At 35.5% G+C, this 14,851-nt stretch overlaps 2 protein-coding genes across 2 annotated transcripts in view; both read right to left on the bottom strand.

The window, feature by feature from the left end:
- Nucleotides 1–14,851, bottom strand: part of LOC147836428 (uncharacterized) — a 719,152-nt gene that overhangs the window by 360,622 nt on the left and 343,679 nt on the right. The window lies entirely within an intron of this gene.
- The window catches only part of cyfip1 (cytoplasmic FMR1 interacting protein 1), a 75,284-nt gene that overhangs the window by 30,433 nt on the left and 30,000 nt on the right, over nt 1–14,851 (bottom strand). Inside the window, 4 exon segments of the mRNA NM_212759.1 lie at nt 2,427–2,580; nt 7,616–7,763; nt 7,844–8,010; nt 8,864–8,989. Of these exon segments, the coding sequence (NP_997924.1) occupies nt 2,427–2,580; nt 7,616–7,763; nt 7,844–8,010; nt 8,864–8,989 (595 nt within the window).

Below are 14,851 nucleotides of genomic sequence, written 5' to 3'. Positions count from 1 at the left end.
AGCATTTAATAGCTCTCTAAATGTCAGCAAACATAAACTGACCCCCTCATTTAATTTGTGAAACACTGAGAGAAACTGGAGTTTACCCCTAAAGCCTGCTGTATCATATTTGAAAATGAAGCCAATTGTTTGAAAATAAACTCTAAATAGTCTGTGTAGACTGATGGCTATGTGAACACATTGATGGAAATGATGCAAAGCTTGTGCACTTGTGTGTGGGCACACTTTTGTGTCTCTGTGTGGGAGGCTACTCTTATGATGACAGATGAATATATACAATATACAAAAGTTTGTTTAGAGATTGATGCAACTGATGTGGCCTGGTGGTAACAGGCTTTGAATGTGTTGCGACAATGTCACATGGCGTGGATCACACACTGGATGACAAGCGTCTACTGACAACTCAGAGCTTTGGACACAAGTCGAGCACATTTTATTGATGAATACTATGTTTTTAAAGGTAAAAATATACAGATGGAGCTCTGTGGCACAGACATGCACGATGTTTGTGGAAATTTTACTAGAAAACTAGCTATTGTATATATACATGATTTTAGGACATTTGCTTGATTTTGTGTTAAATTCAATGATCGTGTAATCCCAAAATCCTGGAGGGTCTTGTGAGGATATACATTTATATAATCTAGTTTCAAATTAACAGTGATATACAGTTGAAACCAAAAGTTTGTATCCACTGTATAAAAAGGCACATTACCATTTAAAAAAAAAGGCAGATGTTAATGTAACAATACTTTTTCTCTTTTAGGTAAGTTAGGATTATCATATTTGTTTCTGTTATACTTAATAGCAGAACAATGAGAGAGATATTTTTTGAGAAATTGTTATAACTTTTCTTGAAAGTCAAGTTTATATACGATAAGATTATTATGCCTCTGAAAAAGCTCAAATGATGGTGTCAAGGTTTTGGAAGATTCTTATTGGCTAATTGACAACATTTGAGTTAATTAGAGGCACAACTGTACAATAGTATTTAAGGAAAACCTCAAACTCACTGCTTCCTTGTGTGACAACATGGCAAAGTGAACAAGCCAGGACCAACCAAAAAAGCCAGATTACAATTTGCTAAATTACACTGAGGAAAAGAATCATTTTTGGAGACATGTCCTGTGGTCTGATGGAACTTAGATTGAACTGTTTGGCCATAATGACCAGTGTTACATTTGGAAGACAATGGGGAAAGCTTACAAGCCTAGGAAAACCACTCCAAATGTGAAGTATGGGGGTGGCAGCATCATGTTGTGGGGCTGTTTTGCTGCAGGAGAGACTGGTCCACTTCACAACATAGATGGCATCATGAAGAAAGAACATTATGTAGAAATACTGAAGCAACATCTCAAGACATGAGCCAGGAAACTAAAACTTGGCCACAAATGGGTCTTCCAAAAGACCATGACCCTAAGCATATTGACAAATTAGTTAAAATGTGCTTTAAGGACAACAGAGTGAATGTTTTGGAGTGGCCATCACAAAGCCCAGAGCTCAATCATATAGAAAATTTGGGGGCAGAGTTGAAAAAGCTTGTGCGGGCAAGACAGCCTACAAATCTGACTCAGTTACACCAATTCTGTCAGGAGGAATAGGCCAAAATTCCTTTAAACTATTGTGAGAAGCTTGTGAAAGGATACCCAAAACATTTGACCTAAGTTATACAGTATAAAAAAAATTGCCTTCAGCGTTTTTAAAAAGTTCAGTTTTCAGAACTCATAAAAAACTCTAAGGGTAGTGTGAACGGAAGGCATAACCATAGCAAAACTTACGCATTTTAAAATTTAAACGTATTAGTGTAAATAAGGCCTAAAACAAGGAATTAAACGAAAACTTCTCATGCCTGTTTTCTTTACTTTGACCCTCCTAAAAACAAAATATAGACAGGACAGCTATGTGCCAAATCAGACTTATGATAGACTTATTTTGGACTACTCTTATCACTGTAAGAGACTCCTGTAGGTTTTTGCAGACTGTAAGACGTCTTGAAGACGCTATTTGACTGCAGAACATCTAATATGTCTAAATAAATTCTGCTTGAAATGAGTCTGCTGGATTGACTTCTCTTACTTTTCCGACAGTCTGGAATTAATACAATTTGAAATCAAGTGGTATATCCAAAAAATTTTGCAATTCTTTTTTAGGCTTTTTTTTTAAGTATGGAAAATTCTATCTACTTTAATTAGCAAAAAATAAATAAATGCCGTTTACCATTCATAAAGCAGTGACATTTAAATGTAGCTTAACTGTCCATACTTTCAGGCCACATTTATTGTATAGTGGTATTTTAAAAAAAAGTCTAGTTGTACAATAATATGCTAATCCTAAAAAAATCTTTAACAGCTGTAAAAAAAAAAAAAAAAAAAAAAAAAAGATTAAATCTAAGAATGATGAGGGCAAGTGTTCAACCTGTTCCTTACCACTGAAGTTGAGCAGATGAGTGTAGAAAAAGGATTCGCGATGAAACTTCTCGATGTCCAGAATGGTCGGCCCCTCCAGACTACTGCGCAAGGTCTTCTTTGATCCGCTCTTATCTGCGACCAGAGACTCCAGCATTGTTCTGACCATATACAGCTACATAGAGGAACAGAAAAAAAGACTCAGATGAAAGGACAGCAAGTCCGATGCAAAGTTTGTTCTTTACATATGCATGGTTATCAAAGCTCTCGACACAGACAAATTCACATTCCTATTCTGCACTGGTCATCCCGCCGCAGGTGGGGGGGTTCTCTTCTGCATTATTCTGAGTGCATTAACATGCTGATGGAGGGCAAACAGGTGTCAAAGCTTCCCTAGACATCTCCGACAGGCATCAAAAAGGTTGGGTTGTCTGTATTTGTGTCCTTGGATTCCATCTGGAAATGTGGGTGAATGTGTGTCCGCGCAGTACTGTGTTCAAATTTACAAGGTCATTGTTTGGGTCAAACTGTCCTGCAGTGTGGCAGAATTATGACCAGTATAGCATTTTGGGAAACAACTATCCAAATATGTATTTGTAGCTATAAAAAAAACATTTATACAAAATTATTAAATCGAATATTCATAAAATTAATAGTTTAAAAACGTATAAGTGACAAATTTATCGGATTGTGCTAAAGAAACTAAACGACTACTATATGAAACAAAAATATGGAGATTTGTTTAGTTTGAAATAGTGTTTCTATTAAAGTAAAAAAAAAGAACATTGAAATATCAGGATTTATTAGAATTTTTTTAATGCAGAACAATATATCCTCTACAAATGTTACAGTAGTTGATTACACTTACAATATTTAATTAACACTGATATGTACTTCACGTTAACTTAAAATAATAATAAAAATAATAATAAAAATAATATTCTGAGCCTAACTTTGAACTGACACACTTATTTGCATCAACAAAAATAAAAACAAGTAAAATTTTGTTGTTGCATCTTATTTGTTGTTTACCCATGCGCTACTATCCCGTGACTTAACAAATACGTGTTGCACATTCATGCAGCCAAACTTAATTTTTATTATTATTATTTTTTTATCATTTAACTGATACCATTGGTAAAAAACGCACCCTTACGCTTAACACATAATCAGTTATTATGAACATCCCTAGACTTAAACACAAATGCACTTGTACAATTAACTATGCAGTGTATGAGTTTAGTGTCATCCCAAATTGAACACTTACATTTCTTTTTACTAAATGAAAATTCAAACCGTTTCCCAAACCGTCCCATGACCAGTCGTGAGTATAAACGCAATCCAAAATCCAACCTCAGGCCTAAAGCTATGATCGTTGAGTGCATGAAGTGTCCAACATTCCACACTTCATTTTATGAGTAGAATAAGTGCATCATCCGGGTATTTAAAGTGCACTGATGAAGAATAGTGCATTAGTGTGCTATTTAGGACGCTCTTATGTTGTAAAAGAGAAAAAAATATCAAAATCATTTAGCCTGAGGGTGTGTAAATGAACAGAAAATATTTTGTGTGAACTTTCAATTAATTTAGACCGAAAAATACAATTTGGAAAAAAAAGGATTATTTTAATAAACAAATAGTTTACTAAATTAATTTACAAAAAGCTTGAATCAAAATGTTGGTATTAATGTAAATATTTCAGAGACATAAACCTCTTAACAGGCACTGTGAAAAAATCAAGCCCCCTCCTACAGAGCTCAATGACAAAAAAGCTTGATTTCACTCCACACCAACAAAAAAGATTGATAAGCCAATTAACTAACCACAGAAAGAAGAGAAAAAAAAACACGGAAACCATTCTCACAATGAGAGTCAATCAAATTAAAAAGGCTGTTGAATCAAACCCATGCATGAATATCTCTCTCAAAAATGCCAGTAGCAAAGCACTGAGATCACGTTGAGAGGCAGCACAGATTATAGCTCAAATCCCTGAGGCGCTATTGACATTCAATACGACACCTTTCCACGGCACACCGGATCAGCCGTGCTTCATGCAACATCTGCAGCAGAAGCGACTGGATGATTACTATCTCTTCTGAAAGACACTGGGGGAGCCGGTCAGTGTGTGTGTGTGTGTGCTTGTGTATAACAGGTAGGAAAGCAGATAATGGTGTGATTGGTTAAGCTATTTCAGGTAAGGTGTTGCATGAGGTGAAAAACGGGAAGAGACAGCCAATTCAAAATCAACAAATACAGCTTTTGGACTATACAAATGGCTTTATGGAAAATGGAAACAAAATTCTCTCCCAGTTCTTTGATGACTTCGAGACCTGATGAGTTTTATTCATTTAAAAAAATTAGATATGCAATGAAAAGCAACATAAATACTCAACTAATTTGGTAGCCATTTATAACAGCTTTTTTCCTCAATATGCTGATATATTAATCAATATGCTTCTTCGCTGATCTATTGATTAAAGGGATAGTTCCAGCTAAACTTTTAATTCATTTACTAACCCTCAACTAGTTCTAAAATTTTGTGTTTCTTTTTATTCTGTAGAACATCAAAGATATTTTGAAGAAAGGTGAAAACCTGTAACCATTTAGGAAACACAAATACTATAGAACTCAGTAGTTACAGGTCTCTCAGGCTTTCTTCAAAAATATTTTGTGTTCAACAGAATAAAGACACTCATAAAGGTTTAAAACAACTAAATGGTGAGTAAATGATGGCATAATATTCATTTTTGGGGGAACTATCGCTTTAAAGCCCCTAAATACTTCAAATTAAATTAAAAAACAAGCTGAAATAAAGCAATTTCAAACTAAATTTGACTGAAAAAAAGTGAGTTTTGCATTTGTTTTAGCAGTTCGTAACAGCTCACTAACTTGGGGTTTATTTTTGGCTCATAAACAACTTGGCTTCTATTGATCTGTGGCAATAATGATGTCTGATTTGTTCCCCACAAGATCTGTCTCTTATTCCACAGAGGTCAGATACAACATAACAACATAAAAGGTGCTTATTTTACCCCCTTTCAAGATTTAAGATTCGTCTTTTGTGTCTCCAGAATGTGTCTGTAAGGTTTTAGCTCAAAACACTCATCAGTGTATTTATTATACCTTTCAGAATGTTGGATTTTCTGCTCTGAACAACCGTGTAGCTGTTTTTGTTGGCTTTAATGCTAGTTCTCCCTGCCCACTGTTCCCACATGACAGTGTCAGATTAACACCACAGTGACAGACATGAAGGAAGCAGATCTCATGTAATGTTTGTGAGAAATACTACAGTAACAACTTTTCCAATGATTAATTGATGTATTTGTTGTGAAATGAATCCAAGGACACACACACATAGACACACACAGCATGCGCATTTAACTTTTCACTGTTTTTGCATGGCAAATGTGACAGGATGCATATTAATATCCACCTCTGTATGAACATCCGTTATGTTAATGTCCAATATAAACCTGATTTAACGTCCACAAACTGGGATTGAAGCGTCTTCTTTTCTAATTGTACTGACATGCGTCTTTGGTGATAACGATAAAATCAATGTTAAGCCTAATGTATACTTCTGCGTCAAGTGACCGGCATAACCCACGGCGCATGCAACTCGCGTGGCTGTGCATTTATACTTCTGTACTTCTTTATACGCACTGTCTCCGTTGGTCTGCATTAACACTTCCGAAACGCTAGTTGGCAATGAGGTGTAAATGTTCCTCTGTGTCAAGTTTCTTTGCTGTTTTTTTGCTTTTCCTGAACACTTCCGGGATGTACAAGTGGCTCAAACTCGCTCATTTTGATGTAGGAACCGGCGGACGTGCAACAACTTTAACTATGAGGTAAAGACAAAACAAAACTTTCCATCCGGAGCTCCTTCACTGGACTCCACACTTGTAAACAATCGCTCGTGCCATTCGCGCGGCTCTCGGTCCCACCCAGACTCGTCAGCGCTACCAAGCCGACCAATCACAGAGCTTACGCTACGCTTCGTTGCGACCTGTAGTTACATTTTTTGAGAGGTGCATGTCAGTGACGGCAACGGCCACGGCGAAGGGCTATGCGTCAGCGCCGTAGCATACGCCGGCGTTTGACGCAGAAGTATAAATCAGCCTTTATTCATTACAAACCTGCACCGTTTTAAAATCGTTTTAACTTTTAATCGTTTTTAAACTTTTAAAACTCATTAAGAATCACATTTGATGATGATTGATGATAACAGAGAGCTGAACAGATCTTTTAATCCTGGTTGCTTTGCGCACAACCTGTTTTGTTAATATGATCATACATGTTACGGAGACATGTTAATACACGGCTGTCAATCAATTCAGTGGGCGGGGAAACCGCACTCCTACATCACCTTGCAGTGGGCCTCAAAATGGGAAGGATTTGGATCCTATTTTACCATCAGAAATTTAAAAAAAGAGACTTATTGTGTTTCTATCCCTCCAATATGACAGTGGACCCACTATACCTACACACAGTTCTGTCCAAACAGCTTCAAAAAGATGATTTTTATCATAAGTGCCATTTAACATGAGTATACTGGAGAGTCAATTAGCAGAGCTTGTACCATCACCATAATGTTTACCGGGTAACAGAGCATCGTGACATGTTTACAACCCCCTCTCCTGTAGCACAGGTATGTCAGAATGTTCAAAAACAGAATTCCATTAGTCAGCCTTTTTGAGTTTCATTTTTCCCCTCAAAGAAAGTATGATAAAAAACTTCATTTTAAGTATATTGAGCCTTTAAGGTGTCATTTAAGGTGTGAGCCTTTAAGATTGTGCTTAGAAGATTTGAATGTGGAAGGCCATGTACACATACTAAGTCACGCTTTATTTCAAGGTACAATTCTCAATGCGTCAAGACACATTCACTTCCACAGATTGTAGCCAAATAAATCATTTTGTTATGCTGCTTGATGTTACAAACTAGTATTTTCTTATCAAATTATGTGAACGTATACACAAGCACATTTGCTTGTAGTGCAAGTGTTTTAGCAGTTTGTTTTTCCTATATGTTATTCATAGTCATTTACTCAGAGCTGTAATTAAATTCCATGTTTTAACACATTTGCAGAAAAGTGCTATCTTCAGCATTGTAAAACAGTTTATAAAGTCAATTGGAAAGCTACAATGGCTAAATCTGTGCAGATTGCATTTCTACTCATTTTAAAAACTGGGAACTGAAGAGCTGCATACTTGAGTGCTGGAGGGTCCAACAGCGCGACGAGGGACTTTGATATCAAATCCCCCTTTAGGGTCCTTCTCTCCCCGCAGCGCTGGGTCATTATGTGGCTCTCTGCCTGTTTCCCAATCACAGACGGTCTTACGGATGGCCTGGAGGACACTAACACAACAACAACAACAACATCAGTCAGTTTATACAGATCTAAACCACTACAGCAGAGTCTGTCTGCACTATTGTACCTCTGGACGACATTCTTTTTTTTCTTGATGGCCTGGCGCAGCGGTTCACGGAGCGTGACTTGGGCAAAGTCTTGCAGAGCTGAATAAATGGTGTGACGGATGGCGTGGTTAAACACACTTTCCATTCGGCCCATCAGTACCTGCAAGCCCTTTATCATGGCGAGGACCTAAACACAAGCAGACAGAAGCACATTAAAATATTGAATATATATATATATATATAAATGTTCAATCTATATATATATATATATATATATATAAATACACACACACACACATACATGCATAGTTAACTGTAGTAAAGGCTACTAATACTTATTGTTACTTATTGCTACTAATATATTATTGTATTTACTAGTTCATTATAGTTACTAATGAAACTACATTATGAACTACATTAATGAAATTGTAAATATACAATACAATATATTGCTTATTCCTGAATATTTCTTTAATAGAACTGCCAATGAAAGATGAAGCATAACTTTTCTGTTTAGTTATTTACTGTAAATAATATGCTGTACCAAGGAGAAACAAATGATAGTATATAACAGCAAAAATAAAATAAAAAATCCAATAAAACCAGGTGTTGCACATTTAAAATACTATATTATTTTATAGTTAATCACTTCTATTATTCAATTCTATTATGATTGACATTGATTTAAGTTGCTTCGATGTAAAAATGAAAATTGCAAAAATAGCTTAGATGTAGCTACTTCTGCCAAGTAGCTTTTAGTTTAGCTTGCTACATTTCCCAGGGGTAGCTTTTATTGTAGTTAAGCTACATTTTAAGTAGAGTATCTAGTAGCTTAGCTCACTACGTTTTCCAAGTAGCTTGCTCAACACTGATTAAATGACATCTGAATTAAATTTTTAATAAACAGCAAAGCCCTCCCCCACACAAACAATGACAGATTGTTGTAGCAAGCTTCATTTTCATACTTGGTTTGGCATTGAAAGAGATGCAATGACCTAAATTGTATGTGGAGAATTACACAGCTAAACATCTTTACTAACCTCCACCAGAGCAAATTTCTCCTCACTGGTGTAGTTGTATCTGGTAGCACGCTCATACTCTTCAGCATTGTCAGGGCATTCTTTGTTGGAGTATTTGTCTGTAGGATGCACCAATTTCCAGGAATACTGCAAAAAGAACAACATTTGACTGTCTTTCATGTATAACTGATGATGCAAAGGATGTATGAATATCAAATGATATCTTCAAAGCAGCTTGAAAAAATAAATAAATAAAAGCAAACAGCAACACATCTTAGAAACTGTGATCCATCATATCCAGCCTAATTACCTGGAAAATCAAAATACGTCTTATTAATTGCAAAGAATGGATGTGTTTCAGGTTGTTTCCATGGCAACATTTGAAAAAGCTTGGTGGTACTATGAAACATTTTATTTAAAATGACTATTCCAAGAATGAATTCAAAAAGCATTGCTGATCTTCTGGAAGTAAGTGAAGAAATGAACACCACTGGTCTGACAAGCCCTCATCTACTTATTCAGTATAGTTCAATCTTTTGATATTGATGTTGGTAGTAGCAATAATTAGAGGTTTGTTAGTCTTTGAATCTTTCCTGCCTGATCAAGTGTGTGGTCTTTTTGACACAGAAAAAATATTTCTGAGAAGGAAAAAAAAAACATCTTTGCATATTTATTAAGTAACTCAATTAAGCAAATACTGAACACTTCTTTCAGACGGCCCTCATTTAAGAGCCTTTGACAGGCTGGTATTAGTTACCACTGTGAGGCTTTTGCAAAGAACTTGGCATGTTCATTGATCTGTTAGAGAACTGAAAATTTCATTCAGAACACAAGAAAAAATGTAGAGCTGCCAGACAAACACCTCACATGAATATGTATACAATATGGCCACAATACCGTTATTTATGCATTGAAGTGTGAGGGAGAAAAATATCTCATTACACTTCAGTGTCTAAAAGAGCTACTTTCGTAAAAAGGCATTTTTATGCACATAATTACTTATTACAGTAAAGAGAAATTAACATCAATATCAGGCAAACTAATTGTCTCAATTTTGTATTTTTAAATACATTTGTTTTGGCTATACAAATTCTTTAATGTGTTACACTACGACTATGACCTGACACATCTAACATAACAAACTGATTCTTTCCGTTCCCCTCACTGCATTTCTACCACCACCATATAATTATAATGCAATTGAATTTTTTTAAAAACAATACTGCCTACATAAATCACTCATCAATAGTCAAATTATGTGTATATGTTTACATATGTTAAAGGTGTATTATGTTAAATCTTGCACACTACTTGTCTTTGGGTCTATATGCGTGTGTAACACGTGTATATTTACAATATAAATCAATTTAATAATATCAATTTATTTATACACTGTATTTAAATGTAATGTAATGTAATTTTTTATTTATTGCCATCTCAGCAACCAAGGCTATTTCATGGCAAAAACATTTCAATAATAAATAAACATTTAAGAACAACAAACAAATGAATACACAAGTTAAATACAGATTTTTTTTGTGTTAATACATGATAAGAATTCTTCCTTAAGTGAATTAATTTCATTAAAAAAGTCTTCTGGAATCATTAAAAGCAGGACAGTCTAGTAAAATGTGTTTTACAGTAAATGGAGTTGTGCAGAACAAACATCGTGTGGGGTCTTCATCTTTAAGTAAAAAGGCGTGAGTAAATCTTGTATGTCCAATACGACATCTGGTAAAAATCACTTGATCAAATCTAGTCTTAAAATGTCTTAAAAGTCTGTTTGAGATTTCAGGTTGGATTTCATGTAATTTATTATTTTCCAATGCATCCTGCTCCTCTTGCCACTTATTTAAAATGTAAACGTTGATAAAAGATCTCATATCTGATGGAGGAATTTGGCATTTGTTCACCATTTGCTTCAAAGCATCTTTAGCATCTGCATCAGCTCGCTCATTTCCTGAAAGCCCGATATGTATTGCAACCCAGCAAAAAATGATGTGATAAAACTGATTTTGTAGATGGTGAACTTTGGTCAAAATATTATCAATCAAAGGATGATCATTCTTTGTAGGTTCCATCACTTGGACGCATGATTTAGAGTCTGTAACATAATGGAGTTCTTCTGCTGGACATTTTCTATATACAACAAAGCTAAGAGTAAAGCACGGACTTCAGCTGTGAATATGGAGCATTCTTTAGACAGACTGACTCCACTATATTGAAACGTATATTGTCCTAAAAGTATGGTATTGTATTGTGCACTGTATTATGTATATTTGTATCATGTATATTGTCTCAAATGTACTGTATGTTACTATATTTTGCACTGTCTGGAGCCTGCACTTAAGCTTTTCGCTCATAGCGCACTAGCTGCTGGTGATGTTATAATAAAAGTAATCTGATTCGATTCAATTCGACTACTTCTGTACTGAGTTCTGTTCTGACAGTTTCAATTAAATTTTCTAGACTGACAGTTTCATTTAACTAGAACTTCTATGTTCAGCTGCTTTGACATAATCTACATTGTAAAAGCGCTATATAGATAAACATGAATTGAATTTTTTTATTAATATATTAATCACCAGTGTTTACCTAGTGTCAAATTAAAAATAAAAATGGAAACTTTGTGTTCTAATATACTTTTTGACAACACTGTTCAGACTTGAGTTGTCCAAACAAACAAAACTTATTTAAAGGGCACCTTTTTTACCAGATGTAAGATAAGTCTTTGGTGTATCCAGCATGTGTCTAAAGTTTCAGCTCAAAATACCCATCAGATTATTTATTATAGCCTCCAGAATCTGCCCATTTTGGTGTCTGAGTACATTGCCGCTGTTTAGTAGCCTGTGGCTTTAAATGCAAATAAGCTGCTTCTCTCTGCCCACCATTCCCATGTGCGTGTCTGCTTATCATGTGTAATGTAAGAGCCTAAATTATCATTTGCATTTGTTTATATGACAAAACATGTCATTATGTCTCAAGAAAGTCCATACTGACTCCACAGGCTGATACTGATAAGATCAGGGCCTGGTATGTGGACTTTGGGGGTTTTACGATGTGGTCACATGCTGATTGGTCAGTTAGAATGTCTCAGCATTTCGGCTTTAGTCAAGAAAGATATAAAATAGGTGTAAAATTCTGCTCTGTCTCTTTTCCTGGCCTGTCTTTTCTGTCTTTGAGCTTTCCTGCTCTGCTCCTCTCCTCCTCTGGAGTCTCTGACTCTACTGCAATCAGGCTAACTTCTAGGCCTGCTCTCTTTGTCTTTCTCCCCCTCCCCCTGTGTCTCTTCTTCTACCTCTAGTAAGTCTAATTTTACATTTAAGCTGGGTACAATTCATATCATTTGTTTTATCATTTCATATTTGATCATTTTATACAGTTATAAATTCATTTGTAACCATTATACATCAGATAAACAGCAGTCAGTGATAGAGACAGACGCATGAAACTGAAATACAGCTCATTAATCAAAAATACAAAGTAAGTTTATTTAATGCATTTGTGGTGGAGTTTATTAAAGCTTTTCTGAAATGATGAGTCACACACAAATGCCGTTTGCTATTCACACAGACAAACACGTATTAGCATTTACTGACACCATGGTGATTATAGCGGTTAAGAATGACATATTGATTTTACTGTCTTTACTACAAACATGCTCTGTTTTAATTTTTTGTTTCAAAACATATTACTTAAATCACAACAAAAAATGTTCTACGGACGTTAGGGCTGTAACGATACACGATATGAAATCGAAATCGCGACACTCAGATCTACGATCCTGTGTCGCGGTGTGATAAGGGAGAATCGCGACACACCACGTGACTACCTTTTCAATAACGTCACGCGTGCCTGCAAAAGTTGAGCTAATTATCACTTTTTTTCCGTTCGACATACGAGCACTGCTCCGTTTAAGCCCTTGCAATATTTAGCCGGGAGAGCTCGCACGGAGCTCTTAGTAAGGGACCATCTGAATGTGTCAGGAATATCAAAAACAAAACCAACTTAACCCCGCTTGACAACCGACAACGCCAGAAACATTGCCAATGCTGTCAAAGCGACCGGATTTTCAGCGCATATAGGTTGATTTGCTCACACTGTTAATGTGGCTGCGCAGAGAGGGATGGGCGTTCACCAGATGTCAGGTAACAGCGCAAACTTTTCTGTAACCGTGCTGTGCGCTTTCTGTTTGAACCTTTGAGAGTGCTGACTGACAGGTGCGCGAAGCGTGAGGTCAGAAAACACGACGAAGCTTTCAGTTAAGATGAACACAGTTTCTATAGCTATACTTTATTTATAGATAAAGGTATATGGCTCTGTATATAATCACTTTATCTTGCTGGAGTTAGCCGTTTCGCTTTACTTCAGGACGCATTAACACCGCTCTGATGGTCTAATCGCTGTTTTAAGTTATCCAGAGCTGTATGAATGTACAAATCATGAATATCACAATATTATTAAATATTACAATTACAACAACACAGACAGCAACACTTTTGCACAATCGATACCCAGCTGATTCAGTCGTTTCATGAGAGGACCGCGCCTCTTTTTTTTTTCCTCCTTGTCAACATAAAGGCAGTGAAGTGCGCCTTGTATTCGGCCCCTTGTTTAACTGCAAGACATACTTATTTTGCGGGACGATAACATATAACCCGTGCCTACAGACACATTTTCCAAAGAAGCAAAATGGAAGAAGAATATTGCTGTTTGATACAGACGTGTTGATGCTGCAGCGCTTATGTTGACCTGGATCTGCGTAATAAACGCAACAAATAGGCTTTACTTTTTATTTTAAAGCTTATAAAGCATGTTTGCACATTAATGCAATATCATATTTTAACACCAAAACTGTTTACAAAAAGTCAACATATGCGCGCGTGTTGTTGTTGTCTTTTCATCACGCAGTGCGCGCACTTGAGCCGCGAGGGAGAGAGAGGAAACCATAGGCTATATCAGGACATATTCTTTAAAATAATGATTTCTATTAAAAATGTAAAAGGGTTTTGTGATTATAATAATAACAGCGGGGCATTAAATAAATGCATATTTTCCGTGGCGCAAGCAATTTGAGGAAGTCTGCGATTTTTATTTGACGGAAGAAAAAAACATATGATTGGAAAAAAAAGCCTATGCCGGTTACTAAAAAGAATCAGTCAGTATTTTCGTTTTGTAATATAAATTAATTATTTAAGTGAAAATAATTTAGAGCAGTCCTATTTGTTTTATTTATTTTATTTAGATTATTCTGCTCTTCTGTGCTAAATACTGCAGTTGCGTGAAGATGCTCCGTTGTTATGTTCTATTATTAATATAACAAATAAAAATAAATCAGTATTTTAAAATGCAATATTTAATGTGTCAGACACAAAATAGACAGGTCAATTTGTTTAATATAAAATTAATAGTAATCTGACCAGTTAACCATTAATAACTTAATGAGCAGCGTTTGTCGGTTAGCAAAATTAACGAAATGAGCATCCCTAGTAGCTATTTAATTTACTTTTTCTATATAAGAGAACTTGATTGAAAAAGAATTTTCAACATGCTTGAACCATCTACACAATGGATTTTAGTTCTGTTTGGTTTTTCAACAGTATTTTGTTACAAAGAAAACAAAAGTGATATAGCCTTGGCTATTTATTTATTTTATATATGGCTATTTATATTGTTAATAATTTGCATAGGTAATATTGTTCTTTGATGTTTAGTTTATAAAGATTTTTCAAATGTTATTTAATAAAAAAAGTTTTAACAATCTTTTTTTTCCCCACCCCACAAAAAAAAAATAAAAAATCGTGATACGAACCGAATCGTGGGTCAAAAATCGTTATACGAACCGAATCGTGGGTTTGGTGTATCGTTACAGCCCTAATGGACGTGTGTATGCATGTTATTATAGAAACATGGCGCCTGTCAATCAATTTGCTGGGCGAGGAAAACAACACACCTATGTCACTTGCAGTGGCCCTCAAACTTTGAGATTTGGATCTTATTTTAACGTCA

This window comes from Danio rerio, chromosome 6 (assembly GCF_052040795.2).
Source record: "Danio rerio strain M-AB ecotype USA chromosome 6, GRCz13ab, whole genome shotgun sequence".
Classification (NCBI taxonomy): Eukaryota; Metazoa; Chordata; class Actinopteri; order Cypriniformes; family Danionidae; genus Danio; species Danio rerio.
This window is presented reverse-complemented; position numbering and strand designations above follow the sequence as displayed.